This window comes from Pseudophryne corroboree, chromosome 5 (assembly GCF_028390025.1).
Source record: "Pseudophryne corroboree isolate aPseCor3 chromosome 5, aPseCor3.hap2, whole genome shotgun sequence".
In the NCBI taxonomy this organism is placed as follows: Eukaryota; Metazoa; Chordata; class Amphibia; order Anura; family Myobatrachidae; genus Pseudophryne; species Pseudophryne corroboree.
The window spans coordinates 681834084-681849948 of record NC_086448.1 but is presented as its reverse complement, the minus strand read 5'-3'; the positions used below and the strand labels follow the sequence as shown (position 1 = coordinate 681849948).

General features: G+C 48.7%; 1 protein-coding gene across 1 annotated transcript in view; it reads right to left on the bottom strand.

The window, feature by feature from the left end:
* The window catches only part of RAB2A (RAB2A, member RAS oncogene family), a 175562-nt gene that overhangs the window by 124284 nt on the left and 35413 nt on the right, over nt 1–15865 (bottom strand). Inside the window, exon 2 of the mRNA XM_063923775.1 lies at nt 13463–13534. Within this exon, the coding sequence (XP_063779845.1) occupies nt 13463–13534 (72 nt within the window). The remainder of the gene's footprint in view (nt 1–13462; nt 13535–15865) is intronic.

The following is a 15865-nucleotide window of genomic DNA, read 5'->3' as shown; positions in this document are numbered from 1 at the left end:
GGAACACATAAACTGACTGGTACACCCACGGTGTCACTAGAGCGTCCACAGCTATCGCCTGAGGGTCCCTTGACCTGGCGCAATATCGCTCTAGTTTTTTGTTTAGGCGGGACGCCATCATGTCCACCTGTGGCCGTTCCCAACGATTTACAATCAGCGTGAAGACTTCTGGATGAAGTCCCCACTCTCCCGGGTGGAGGTCGTGCCTGCTGAGAAAGTCTGCTTCCCAGTTGTCCACTCCCGGAATGAACACTGCTGACAGTGCTAGTACGTGATTTTCCGCCCATCGGAGAATCCTTGTGGCTTCTGCCCTTGCCATCCTGCTTCTTGTGCCGCCCTGTCGATTTACATGGGCGACTGCCGATGTTGTTGTCTGACTGGATCAGTACCGGCTGGTGTAGAAGCAGGGATTTTGCCTGACTTAGGGCATTGTAAATGGCCCTTAGTTCCAGAATATTTATGTGTAGGGAAGTCTCCTGACTCGACCATAGTCCTTGGAAGTTTCTTCCCTGTGTGACTGCCCCCCAGCCTCGAAGGCTGGCATCCGTGGTCACCAGGACCCAGTCCTGTATGCCGAATCTGCGGCCCTCTAGAAGATGAGCACTCTGCAGCCACCACAGCAGAGACACCCTGGTTCTTGGAGACAGGGTTATTAGGCGATGCATCCGAAGATGCGATCCGGACCATTGGTCCAACAGGTCCCACTGAAAGATTCTGGCATGGAACCTGCCGAAAGGAATTGCTTCGTAAGAAGCCACCATCTTTCCCAGGACCCGCGTGCAGTGATGCACCGATACCTGTTTTGGTTTCAGGAGGTCTCTGACTAGAGATGACAGCTCCTTGGCTTTCTCCTCCGGGAGAAACACTTTTTTCTGGACTGTATCCAGAATCATACCCAGGAACAGTAGACGTGTCGTCGGAACCAGCTGTGATTTTGGAATATTCAGAATCCAACCGTGCTGGTGTAGCACCTCCTGAGATAGTGCTACTCCCACCAACAACTGCTCCTTGGACCTCGCCTTTATTAGGAGATCGTCCAAGTACGGGATAATTAAAACTCCCTTTCTTCGAAGGAGTATCATCATTTCCGCCATTACCTTGGTAAACACCCTCGGTGCCGTGGAGAGTCCAAACGGCAGCGTCTGGAATTGGTAATGGCAATCCTGTACCACAAATCTGAGGTACTCCTGGTGAGGATAGTAAATGGGGACATGCAGGTAAGCATCCTTGATGTCCAGGGATACCATGTAATCCCCCTCGTCCAGGCTTGCAATAACCGCCCTGAGCGATTCCATTTTGAACTTGAATTTATTTATGTATGTGTTCAAGGATTTCAAATTTAAAATGGGTCTCACCGAACCGTCCGGTTTCGGTACCACAAACAGTGTGGAATAGTAACCCCGTCCTTGTTGAAGTAGGGGCACCTTGATTATCACCTGCTGGGAATACAGCTTGTGAATTGCCGCTAGCACAGCCTCCCTGTCTGAAGGAGTAATCGGCAAGGCAGATTTTAGGAACCGGTGGGGTGGAGACGCCTCGAATTCCAGTTTGTACACTTGAGATACTATTTGCAGGATCCAGGGATCCACCTGTGAGCGAGCCCACTGATCGCTGAAATTTTTGAGGCGGCCCCCCACCGTACCTGGCTCCGCCTGTGGAGCCCCACCGTCATGCGGCGGACTTGGAAGAAGCGGGGGGAGGACTTTTGCTCCTGGGAACCTGCTGTTTGTTGCAGCCTTTTTCCCCTACCTCTGCCTCTGGACAGAAAGGACCCGCCTTTTCCACGCCTGTTTTTCTGAGTCCGAAAGGACTGTACCTGATAAAACGGCGCCTTTTTAGGCTGTGAGGGAACATGGGGTAAAAATGCTGACTTCCCAGCAGTTGCTGTGGAAACTAGGTCCGAGAGACCATCCCCAAATAACTCCTCCCCTTATAAGGCAAAACTTCCATGTGCCTTTTTGAATCTGCATCCCCTGTCGAGTCCATAAGCCTCTCCTAGCAGAAATGGACAATGCACTTATTTTAGATGCCAGCCGGCAGATCTCCCTCTGTGCATCTCTCATGTATAAGACTGAGTCTTTTATATGCTCTATGGTTAGCAGAATAGTGTCCCTGTCTAGGGTGTCAATATTTTCTGACAGGGAATCTGACCACGCAGCGGCAGCACTGCACATCCATGCTGTAGCAATAGCTGGTCTAAGTATAATGCCGGAGTGTGTATATACAGACTTCAGGATCGCCTCCTGCTTTCTATCAGCAGGTTCCTTGAGGGCGGCCGTATCCGGAGACGGTAGTGCCACCTTTTTAGACAAACGTGTGAGCGCTTTATCCACCCTAGGGGGTGTCTCCCAACGTGACCTATCCTCTGGTGGGAAAGGGAACGCCATTAGTAACTTCTTAGAGATTACCAATCTTTTATCAGGGAAAGCCCACGCTTCTTCACACACTTCATTTAATTCTTCTGATGGGGGAAAAACTACGGGTAGTTTTTTCTCCCCAAACATAATACCCTTTTTAGTGGTACCTGGGTTTATATCAGAAATTTGTAACACCTCTTTCATTGCTTCAATCATGCGACGAATGGCCTTAGTGGACATTAGACTAGACTCATCGTCGTCGACACTGGTGTCAGTATCCGTGTCGACATCCGCGTCTGCCATCTGAGGTAGCGGGCGTTTTAGAGCCCCCGATGGATTTTGAGACGCCTGGACAGGCACGAGCTGAGAAGCCGGCTGTCCCGCATTTGGCATGTCGTCAAATTTTTTGTGTAAGGAGTCGACACGTGCACGCAATTCCTTCCATAAGTCCATCCACTCAGGTGTCTGCCCCGCAGGGGGTGACATCCCTTCTATAGGCATCTGCTCCGCCTCCACATCATTATCCTCATCAAACATGTCGACACAGCCGTACCGACACACCGCACACACACAGGGAATGCTCTGAGGACAGGACCCACAAAAGCCCTTTGGGGAGACAGAGTGAGAGTATGCCAGCACACACCAGAGCGCTATATAATGCAGGGACTAACTGAATTATGTCCCCTATAGCTGCTGTTATATATACTGCGCCTAAATTTAGTGCCCCCCCTCTCTTTTTTACCCTTTTCTGTAGTGTAGACTGCAGGGGAGAGCCAGGGAGCTTCCTTCCAGCGGAGCTGTGAGGGAGAAATGGCGCCAGTGTACTGAAGGAGATAGCTCCGCCCCTTTTTCGCGGACTATTCTCCCGCTTTTTTATGGATTCTGGCAGGGGTAATTATCACATATATAGCCTCTGGGGCTATATATTGTGGTATTTTTGCCAGCCAAGGTGTTTTTATTGCTGCTCAGGGCGCCCCCCCCTAGCGCCCTGCACCCTCAGTGACCGGAGTGTTAAGTGTGTATGAGGAGCAATGGCGCACAGCTGCAGTGCTGTGCGCTACCTTGGTGAAGACTGATGTCTTCTGCCGCCGATTTTCCGGACCTCTTCTTGCTTCTGGCTCTGTAAGGGGGACGGCGGCGCGGCTCCGGGACCGAACACCAAGGCCAGTTCCATGCGGTCGATCCCTCTGGAGCTAATGGTGTCCAGTAGCCTAAGAAGCCCAAGCTAGCTGCAAGCAGGTAGGTTCGCTTCTTCTCCCCTTAGTCCCTCGCTGCAGTGAGCCTGTTGCCAGCAGGTCTCGCTGTAAAATAAAAAACCTAATTATATACTTTCTTTTTAGAAGCTCAGGAGAGCCCCTAGTGTGCATCCAACCTCGGCCGGGCACAAAATCTAACTGGAGGCTTGGAGGAGGGTCATAGTGGGAGGAGCCAGTGCACACCAGGTGACCTAAAAGCTCTCTTTAGTTGTGCCCAGTCTCCTGCGGAGCCGCTATTCCCATGGTCCTTTCGGAGTTCCCAGCATCCACTAGGACGTCAGAGAAAAGTGGAATATCCTGCAGTGGCCAAGCGAGTTAACTGATCACTATCCAATAAAGCATGCACTTGCTGAAGACAAAACTAAAGGCAGAAAGACCCATAAACAAATGACAACTGAAGATATTATTTACATACTTAACAGTTTCTTATATAGCGCAGCATATTCCGTTGCGCTTTAAAGTTGGAACAACAGTTATAGAACAAAACTGAGTAATAACAGACAGACAGAGGTAGGAAGGCACTGCTCGCAAGCTTACAATCTATAGGGAAAATAAGAATTTACTCTAATTTAATTCTATTTCTCGTAGTCCGTAGTGGATGCTGGGAACTCCAAAAGGACCATGGGGAATAGCGGGCTCCGAAGGAGGCTGGGCACTCTAGAAAGATTTAGGACTACCTGGTGTGCACTGGCTCCTCCCACTATGACCCTCCTCCAAGCCTCAGTTAGGACACTGTGCCCGGACGAGCGTACACAATAAGGAAGGATTTTGAATCCCGGGTAAGACTCATACCAGCCACACCAATCACACCGTACAACTCGTGATATGAATCCCAGTTAACAGTATGAAACAACTGAGCCTCTCAACAGATGGCTCAACAATAACCCGATTTAGTTAACAATAACTATGTACAAGTATTGCAGATAAACCGCACTTGGGATGGGCGCCCAGCATCCACTACGGACTACGAGAAATAGAATTACCGGTGAGTAAATTCTTATTTTCTCTAACGTCCTAGTGGATGCTGGGAACTCCGAAAGGACCATGGGGATTATACCAAAGCTCCCAAACGGGCGGGAGAGTGCGGATGACTCTGCAGCACCGAATGAGAGAACTCCAGGTCCTCCTCAGCCAGGGTATCAAATTTGTAGAATTTTGATAACGTGTTTGCCCCTGACCAAGTAGCTGCTCGGCAAAGTTGTAAAGCCGAGACCCCTCGGGCAGCCGCCCAAGATGAGCCCACCTTCCTAGTGGAATGGGCATTTACAGATTTTGGCTGTGGCAGGCCTGCCACAGAATGAGCAAGCTGAATTGTACTATAATTCCAGCGAGCAATAGTCTGCTTAGAAGCAGGAGCACCCAGTTTGTTGGGTGCATACAGGATAAACAGCGAGTCAGATTTTCTGACTCCAGCCGTCCTGGAAACATATATTTTCAGGGCCCTGACAACGTCTAGCAACTTGGAGTCCTCCAAGTCCCTAGTAGCCGCAGGCACCACAATAGGCTGGTTCAGGTGAAACGCTGACACCACCTTTGGGAGAAATTGGGGACGAGTCCTCAATTCTGCCCTATCCATATGGAAAATCAGATAAGGGCTTTTACATGATAAAGCCGCCAATTCTGACACACGCCTGGCTGAAGCCAAAGCCAATAACATGACCACTTTCCACGTGAGATATTTCAGATCCACGGTTTTTAGTGGTTTAAACCAATGTGATTTTAAGAAACTCAACATCACGTTGAGATCCCAAGGTGCCACAGGAGGCACAAATGGGGGCTGAATATGCAGCACTCCTTTCACAAATGTCTGAACTTCAGGTACTGAAGCTAGTTCTTTTTGAAAGAAAAATCGACAGAGCCGAGATCTGTACTTTAATGGAGCCTAGTTTTAGGCCCATATTAACTCCTGCTTGCAGGAAATGCAGAAATCGACCTAGTTGAAATTCCTCTGTTGGGGCCTTTTCGGCCTCACACCATGCAACATACTTCCGCCATATGCGGTGATAATGATTTGCTGTAACCTCTTTTCTAGCTTTAATAAGCGTAGGAATGACTTCCTCCGGAATGCCCTTTTCCTTCAGGATCCGGCGTTCAACCGCCATGCCGTCAAACGCAGCCACGGTAAGTCTTGGAACAGACAGGGCCCCTGCTGTAGCAGGTCTTGTCTGAGCGGCAGAGACCACGGGTCCTCTGAGATCATCTCTTGAAGTTCCGGGTACCACGCTCTTCTTGGCCAATCCGGAACCACGAGAATTGTGTTTACACCTCGCTTTCTTATTATTCTCAATACCTTTGGTATGAGAGGTAGAGGAGGGAACACAAACTGACTGGTACACCCACGGTGTCACTAGAGCGTCCACAGCTATCGCCTGAGGGTCCCTTGACCTGGCGCAATATCTTTTTAGCTTTTTGTTGAGGCGGGACGCCATCATGTCCACCTGTGGTCGTTCCCAACGGTTTACAATCAGCTTGAAGACTTCTGGATGAAGTCCCCACTCTCCCGGGTGGAGGTCGTGCCTGCTGAGGAAGTCTGCTTCCCAGTTGTCCACTCCCGGAATGAACACTGCTGACAGTGCTAGCACGTGATTCTCCGCCCATCGAAGAATCCTTGTGGCTTCTGCCATTGCCATCCTGCTTCTTGTGCCGCCCTGTCGATTCACATGGGCGACTGCCGTGATGTGGTCTGACTGGATCAGCACCAGCTGGTGTAGGAGCAGGGATTTTGCCTGACTTAGGGCATTGTAAATGGCCCTTAGTTCCAGAATATTTATGTGAAGGGAAGTCTCCTGACTTGACCATAGTCCTTGGAAGTTTCTTCCCTTTGTGACTGCCCCCCAGCCTCGTAGGCTGGCATCCGTGGTCACCAGGACCCAGTCCTGTATGCCGAATCTGCGGCCCTCCAAAAGATGAGGGACAGGGTTATCAGGCGATGCATCTGAAGATGCGATCCGGACCACTTGTCCAACAGGTCCCACTGAAAAATCCTGGCATGGAACCTGCCGAATGGAATTGCTTCGTAAGAAGCTACTATCTTTCCCAGGACCCGCGTGCAGTGATGCACCGATACCTGTTTTGGTTTTAGGAGGTCTCTGACTAGAGAAGACAACTCCCTGGCTTTCTCCTCCGGGAGAAACACTTTTTTCTGGACTGTGTCCAGAATCATTCCCAGGAACATTAGACGTGTCGTCGGGACCAGCTGTGACTTTGGGATATTCAGAATCCAGCCGTGCTGGCGCAGCACTTCCTGAGATAGTGCTACTCCCACTAACAACTGTTCCTTGGATCGTGCCTTTATTAGGAGATCGTCCAAGTATGGGATAATTAAAACTCCCTTTTTTCGAAGGAGTATCGTCATTTCCGCCATAACCTTGGTAAATACCCTCGGTGCCGTGGAGAGTCCAAACGGCAGCGTCTGGAATTGGTAATGGCAATCCTGTACCACAAATCTGAGGTACTCCTGGTGAGGATGGTAAATGGGGACATGCAGTTAAGCATCCTTGATGTCCATGGATACCATGTAATCCCCCTCCTCCAGGCTTGCAATAACTGCCCTGAGCGATTCCATCTTGAACTTGAATTTTTTTATGTATATGTTCAAGGATTTCAAATTTAAAATGGGTCTCACCGAACCGTCCGGTTTCGGCACCACAAATAGTGTGGAATAGTAACCCCGGCCTTGTTGAAGTAGGGGTACCTTGATTATCACCTGCTGGGAATACAGCTTGTGCCTTTTGGAATCTGCATCTCCAGTCCACTGGCGAGTCCATAAGCATCTCCTAGCAGAGATGGACAATGCACTTATTTTAGATGCCAGCCGGCAGACTTCCCTCTGTGCATCTCTCATATATAAGACTGAGTCTTTGATATGATCAATTGTTAGCAGAATCGTGTCTCTGTCTAGTGTGTCAATATTTTCTGACAGTTTATCCGACCACGCAGCGGCAGCACTGCACATCCATGCTGTCGCAATAGCTGGTCTAAGTATAATGCCTGAGTGTGTATATACAGACTTCAGGATCGCCTCCTGCTTTCTATCAGCAGGTTCCTTAAGGGCGGCCATATCCTGAGACGGTAGTGCCACCTTTTTAGACAAACGTGTGAGCGCTTTATCCACTCTAGGAGGGGTTTCCCAACGTAACCTATCCTCTGGCGTGAAAGGGAACGCCATTAGTACCTTCTTAGGAATTACCAATTTCTTATCAGGGGAAGCCCACGCTTCTTCACACACTTCATTTAATTCATCTGACGGGGGAAAAACTACAGGTAGTTTTTTCTCCCCAAACATAATACCCTTTTATGTGGTACCTGGATGTAAATCAGAGATATTTAACACCTCTTTCATTGCCTCAATCATGCAGTGAATGGCCTTAATGGGCATTAAATTTGACTCCTCGTCGTCGACACTGGTGTCAGTATCCGTGTCGACATCTACTTGTGCCATCTGAGATAGCGGGCGTTTCAGAGCCCCTGATGACTTTTGAGACACCTGGACAGGCACGAGATGAGAACTCGGCTGTCCCGCAGTCGGCATGTCGTCAAATTTGTTATGTAATGAGTCTATACGTGCACTCATTTCCTTCCATAAGTCCATCCACTCAGGTGTCTGCCCCCCAGGGGGTGACATCCCTTCTAAAGGCATCTGCGCCGCCTCCACCTCATTATCCTCATCAAACATGTCGACACAGCCGTACCGACACACTCCACACACACAGGGAATGCTCAATATAGAGGACAGGACCCACAAAAGCCCTTTGGGGGGACAGAGTGAGAGTATGCCAGCACACACCAGAGCGCTATATAAGGCAGGGACTAACTGAGTTATGTCCCTTATAGCTGCTTTTTAATATAAACTATATACTGCGCCAAATTAAATGCCCCCCCTCTCTCTTTTTTACCCTTTTCTGTAGAGTAGTCTGCAGGGGAGAGCCAGGGAGCTTCCTTCCAGCGGAACTGTGAGGGAAAAATGGCGCCCAGTGTGCTGAGGGAGATAGCTCCGCCCCTTTCCCCCCGCTTTTTTATGGAATCTGGCAGGGGTATTTACCTCATATATAGCCCCTGGGGCTATATATTGAGGTATTTTTGCCAGCCAAGGTGTTTTTATTGCTGCCTCAGGGCGCCCCCCCCCCCAGCGCCCTGCACCCTCAGTGGCCGGAGTGTGAAGTGTGAGAGGAGCAATGGCGCACAGCTGCAGTGCTGTGCGCTACCTTGGTGAAGACTGATGTCTTCATGCCGCCGATTTTCCGGACCATCTTCTTGCTTCTGGCTCTGTAAGGGGGACGGCGGCGCGGCTCCGGGACCGAACATCAAGGCTGGGCCTGCGGTCGATCCCTCTGGAGCCAATGGTGTCCAGTAGCCTAAGAAGCCCAATCCGGCTGCAAGCAGGCGAGTTCGCTTCTTCTCCCCTTAGTCCCTCGCTGCAGTGAGCCTGTTGCCAGCAGGTCTCACTGAAAATAATAAACCTAAGACTATCTTTCTTCTAAGAGCTCAGGAGAGCCCCTAGTGTGCATCCAACCTCGGCCGAGCACAAAATCTAACTGAGGCTTGGAGGAGGGTCATAGTGGGAGGAGCCAGTGCACACCAGGTAGTCCTAAATCTTTCTAGAGTGCCCAGACTCCTTCGGAGCCCGCTATTCCCCATGGTCCTTTCGGAGTTCCCAGCATCCACTAGGACGTTAGAGAAATAGGCATTGATACACATAGGTGCTACTTATTGCATAATGGTCCTGCCAGATTGCAAAGGTTCTTAATGGGCTTTATCATATGGTCACATAGCAATGTTTACCAAGGTGAAAGTGTTATGAAGTGTTATGTGAAAGTGAAGAAAGACAAAATGTGTGGATTGTATAAAAGGGATGTAATTACATAGGGACATATTGAAGGTTACGTGGATGGGATCAGTACGTAATCCCTCTAGACGGGATCCCGGCGGTCGAAATACTGACGCCGGAATCCCGACAGGGGTGGCGAGCAGAACGCAGCCCCTTGCTGGCTCGCTTCGCTCGCCACGCTGCGGGCCCGGTGCCTCGCTACGCTCGGCACACTATTATATTCTCCCTCTATGGGTGTCGTGGACACCCACGGATGGATAATATGTCGGGATTGTGGCAGTCGGGATTCCGGCGTCGGTATTTCGACCACCGGGATCCCGTCCAGCGGGATGTTGACCGCATCCCACGTGGGTGGGTCCGGAATTTGCCAAGCTTGTCTGAAGAGGTGAGTTTTCATGGAACACTTGAAGGTTTGGAGACTAGAGACAAGTATTTTTGTGCGTGGGAGGGCATTCCTACCTCTATTGTCTGTTCCTATTGTTCTATTGCTGTTGTTCTAATTGTAAAGTGCTATGGAATATGTTGCGCTACATAAGAAACTGTTAATAAATAACAAACAAGAAATGTGCGCTAAAATCTGCACTTTGGGCGTCTGAACGGGCGCTTGGACGCCCAAAACAGGACTTTAGACGCGTAAGAAAACTGCAAAACCCGTTTAAACAGTCTGTTTGGGCGCGACATGCATGTTGTGCATGTGTGCCCAAACAAGTCAATTGTGACAATTGTTTTGGCATCTAAACAGCTTCGTTTAGATAGGATTTTTACACACGCAAAACAATTGAATTCCTAACAATGATATTTTATTACTACCTTTGCTACCACAGAGTTTGGATAATCAGAGTTCTTCTGTAGCTAGAAGTGTACAGTCCCTGCCTCCCACAAAATCAGTGAGCTACTGTGTAATGGTTCGGACATTCTAAGGTCATTCACTACATACATACATACTTTTGATGTTTCAATAAATTATAGATCTTTCTCATAGGTTTTCATTAAAAAAATTTTTAAATCATACAGGCTCTTAAATTGGAGTCGAGGAGAATCAAGTAGAAGTTTCCTTTACAAAACGGTGGTGAACTTGGCCTGTCCTGTACTAAACTTTGTGATACTGTGTTGGGTATAACAAAAAAATAAGCCTGGTTAGGCACATTGATATTACATCCATTTAATAAAATCACTTCATGTTAATTTTTTAATAAAAATGGAGATGTTAAAACTTGTACAAATGTCCCGTACGCGACAGTGGAATGACTCTTTACCTGTTACAAAAGGAGTAAAAGCTGGCACCATATTTAGAAGTGTAAATATGCATAGAGAGACAGGCACTGGTTGTATCTACAGCCTGAAAAACTATACTAGGAGAATGAAGAGGATTATAAACCCAGTGAGAACAGACTGCCTCCCATGTGAGCTGCGAGTACTGAAGGACGAGACTTTACCCGTTACAATGCACTGAATATTCTGGCATAAAGGCACTCTCCTCTCTCTCAGCTTCAACCAGAATGCATCCCAAACTTTACCAACTAATAAAGAATCCATTCAATTGTCTGTGTATTTACATGTAGTGAGAGGCTCTGCTGTGGCCTACATGGGAAGCAACTCATAAGCCAGATAATGTCAGGAATCCCATCAATGCACAGAAAGGAATTCACAATTAATGGATCATTTTGTTACGATACAAGTCTACCCTTGAGATGTATAAAATGTGAAGTGATCGCTAATGGCATCAATTTTACTTCTGGGTATGCATGGGCAAACAGCCATTACCTTCTGATCCCTCTCCCAAATACAGTGTGAAAATGTAGCTCATTGGCTACAATGGCTAACACCAACTACACTCAAGGCCGTAGAAACATCCATGAGGCCCGGGTACTAAGTGGATGTGCTCAAAGCAGTGAGGCGTGGCAGACCGCCCTCTGAAAGCTATGGGGGTCATTCCTTTCATGCCTTTGTGCGCATGCGCCGGCGCCTTTGGAACAGCCGTCGGCCGTAGCAGGACAGCGATCACCTCTGCCTGAATGACTGCTTGCTGGGCGGGAGGGGGCGGAACAGCGGCGTGGCCGGACTGAACGGGCCGCAGCGGCTGCATGACATCATACGCAGCTGCTGCTGGCCAGGGAGCGAGGAGTAGTTCCTGGCCAGCACGCTAAAGCTGCGCTGGCCGGGAGTTACTCCTGAAGTGCAAAGGCATCGCCGATGTGCGATGCCTTTGCACTTCTGCGAGGGGGGCCGGACTGACATGCGGGGCAGACTAGCCCTGTGCTGGGCGTACCCCCGCATGTCAGGAAAGATGGTCGTAGCTGTGCTAAATTTGGCACAGCTATGATCAACTCGGAATGACACCCTATGTGCGGTGCACTGCAAGAGGGGGAAATTTGTCCCCCTTAGAAGCTGGCCTGGGACTGGGCCCATCCATCTGCCCAGGCCTCCATCCCCTTCTCAGCGTCCCTGTATACATTTTCTAGAGCTTGGTACATTTCATATTTTAGCAGCCACCATAGAAATCTACAGAGGGGATGCTTATTCAAACCTCACCCTGTCTTACGTTTAGTGGAGACTTAGGGGGTAATTCAGAGTTGATCGCAGGAGCTAATTTGTTAGCAGTTGGACAAAACCATGTGCACTGCAGGTGGAGCAGATAGAACATGTGCAAAGAGAGAGTTAGATTTGGGTGGGGTGTGTTCAAACGGAAATCTAAATTGCAGTGTAAAAATAAAGCAGCCAGTATTTACCCTGCACAGAAACAAAATAACCCACCCAAATCTAACTCTCTCTGCACATGTTATATCTGCCCCCCCTGCAGTTCACATGGTTTTGCCCAACTGCTAACAAATTTGCTGCTGGGATCAACTCTGAATTACCCACTTAGTGCCCAATTCAGACCTGATCGTAGGTGTGCTAAATGGAGCACATTTACCCCCGCACATGTACAAAAGCATTGCACGGCCGACCGCCCTGTACACACACAGCAACACGCCAATATATCGGTAGATATATTGGCCGTCGGCTATGCTGCGGGGCCGACGCGATACATCTGAACGACGGAGTTCACAGACGTATCGGCCGTACACACTGGCCGACGGACCCGCGATATATCGGCCGTTCAAGAGAACGGCCGATATATCTGCCAGTGTGTACGGGCCTTTAGTTAGTTTGGCTGTGATCTTTGCAAAACGGTTGTTTTCTGAGGATTACTGGCAAATTAGTGTTAAGGCCCATACACACTGGGCAATTTTGAGCTGAAAGCAGCTCACTTTTGGTTTGTTGAGCTGCTTTCAGCTTAAAACCGCTCAGTGTGTATGCCCTGGCGATGAGCGCTGATGCACGCCCCCGCTTCATCGCCGGCGGACGCCGTTCATCTGCTGGTATAAGCAGCAGATGAACGGTGGGGTGGACGGCTTTCCATAGCGTCTTGCTATGGAAAGTTGTTCACCCCCGCTGACATCGCTGGGCAGCGGGGAAAATCTCTCAATGTGTATGCACTGAGCGATTTTCAGCCCAGCAATGTCAGCGATCATCGCTGTGCATACACGCTGGGCCTAAACGACCAGTGTGTATGCACCTTAAGTCTGGACCGTTGTCTCTACTCATCGTCTTCTAGTTTACATCAGCTTCACATTTTGGTTTTGAGGGAAGTTTGCACATCTTCTGTTCTGAGAAATCAGGCTGTACCAAAATGTAATAACACAGTCTACTGATTTGAAGTGGAACGTTTTACTCCGTTCTGATGGCAGTAATGTAAAATTGTGCATACAGACGTTCAGGTACAGAAATATAAACGTGCTGTGAGGCCTAAGGATAAGCAAAGCTATGGCTATGTGGCTGCATAGGTCTTTTGAGATCTATAAATTACCCATGACAAATGCCCAGTGCGTGGACACACTGCTTGGACAGCTGCCATACCAGCACATCAAAACAAATGTGGCACGAGATTTTCATATTCTACCGTGTCTGTAACCCTACAATATTAAAGGAGCTGCACCAACAAAGAGCTTGGCCTTAATTGTTCTACATGAGTAACTTACCAATTGTCAGATCGTGAACCGGCTGGAACCTTTTGTCTGTGAACTGCAAAAGGAGGCATGATTTACCGACACCTATAAAGAAATAAAAGCTAATTATAGCAAATAACAAATATAGTACTTAAAAGGATATGGATTAATATTTGCCTTTAACTTCAATTTAAAAACAAAAACTCTCTCCTATTTTGGACTAACCAAAATTTCAGATATAAAAAACAAAGAAAAATAATAATTTCACTCACAGAACTTAAATACACAAATAAAATACTGGTTACTACTATGCCAGCCCCCCCAATTTTGTATCCAGTCCTGCGTCTAAACAGTGGCACAAAACAGGTGAACTGAATGGAGCAGGAACTAAACAGATTGGTCATTGGCCCCATGATGGTTATATAAAGAGTTGAACATGAACTCTGTTGAATGTCAAACTTATATGCTTCTGCATTAGGTCTCCTTGTGGTATACTGATTAGAAGGAAAGAAATGTCAAAGACTCTTCAAATGGAGGAATCTGTGCCAGAGAGTACTTCATCTACAGAGCATCAGTTAGGACAGGCATGTCCAAACTATGGCCCTCCAGCTGTTGTGAAATTACATATCCCAGCATGCCCCGACAGTTTTGCAGTCAGAATGCTAAAGCTGTGTCAGGGCATGCTGGAATGTGTAGTTTCTCAACAGGTGGAGGGCCGCAGTTTGGACATGCCTGAGTTAGGAAGTCGTCAATGGGATTTTCAGAGTAGTGTTCATTCTAGCACCCTGTACCAGTCACAACCCGTGCAGTTCCTCTTTCCTGCCTGGGGTGCCCCTCTCTGCCATGGTGCTTCTAGCACACTCTGGTCTGTAGGTCAGTACTGACAGACCAGAATGTGCTAGAAGCACCAGAGTAGAGAGCGACACCCCAGGCCGAAAAGAGGAACTGCAAGGGTTGTGACAGGTGCAGGGTGCTAGAATGAACACTATCAATGGGGTCAATTCAATTCAGCGAAAAGTGAATAGCACTGGCAAGGCGGTCCAGGAGGTATACAGCTCACTGTTATGTCGGAGAATGCCGGTACTTGTGCCTTAAACCGGGTGTTTAGCCGCAAGAACGGCATTCTCCGACTTAAGTACCCCCACCGCGATGCTAAGGCGCTAAACACCACTAGTTTTGTTGAATTTCTGCTCGCAACTCAGGAGGGGTGCGAGCAGAAATCATGTAGTTGGAATTAACAGTGCGCTGAATTAAAACAGCTCCTGGACCACCTTCCTGGCGCTAGTAACAGCCACTGAATTGAATCGACCCCAATTTGTGGTTTTTAATAGCCAACTGGGGAATAGTATTGTCCTCATAACCCTAAAATCCTGTGTACAACATTCTTGCTGTCGACATTTATTATGTCAACATTTCTCGGACGTCCTAGTGGATGCTGGGTACTCCGTAAGGACCATGGGGAATAGACAGGCTCCGCAGGAGACTGGGCACTCTTAAAAGAAAGATTAGGTACTACATCTGGTGTGCACTGGCTCCTCCCTCTATGCCCCTCCTCCAGACCTCGGTTAGAATCTGTGCCCGGCCAGAGCTGGATGCACCCTAGGGGCTCTCCTGAGCTTCCTAGAAAAGAAAGTATTTGTTAGGTTTTTTATTTTCAGTGAGATCTGCTGGCAACAGACTCACTGCTACGAGGGACTGAGGGGAGAGAAGCAAACCTACCTGCTTGCAGCTAGCTTGTGCTTCTAAGGCTACTGGACACCATTAGTTCCAGAGGGATCGAACACAGGGCCCGACCTCAATCGTCCGTTCCCGGAGCCGCGCCGCCGTCCCCCTCGCAGAGACAGAAGACTCAAGAGAAAGTTGAAAACCGGCGGCTGAAGACTCCTGTCTTCATTAAGGTGCGCCATTGCTCCCTTAGCACACCAAACACTCCAGTCACTGATCGGTGCAGGGCGCTGGGGGGGGGGGCGCGCCCTGGGCAGCAATTAGAGTACCTTATTGTCAAAAAGGCACATAATACAGTCTAATAAACTGTATATGTGCAATAAACCCCGCCATTAACTATTAAAAAATGCGGGAGAAGCCCGCCACGGAGGGGCCGGGGCTATCTTCCTCAGCACACCAGCGCCATTTTCTCTTCACAGCTCCCCAGGCTCTCCCCTGCAGTTTCCAGACTTCAAGGGTAAAAAAAGAGAGGGGGGGCACATAAATTTAGGCGCAAACTGTTTATAATAAGCAGCTATAGTGGAAAAAAATCACTCAGTATAGTGTACATCCCTGTATTATATAGCGCTGTGGTGTGTGCTGGCATACTCTGTCTCCCCAAAGGACTTTGTGGGGTCCTGTCCTCTGTCAGAGCATTCCCTGTGTGTGTGGTGTGTCGGTACGGTTGTGTCGACATGTTTGATGAGGAGGCTTACGTGGAGGCGGAGCAGG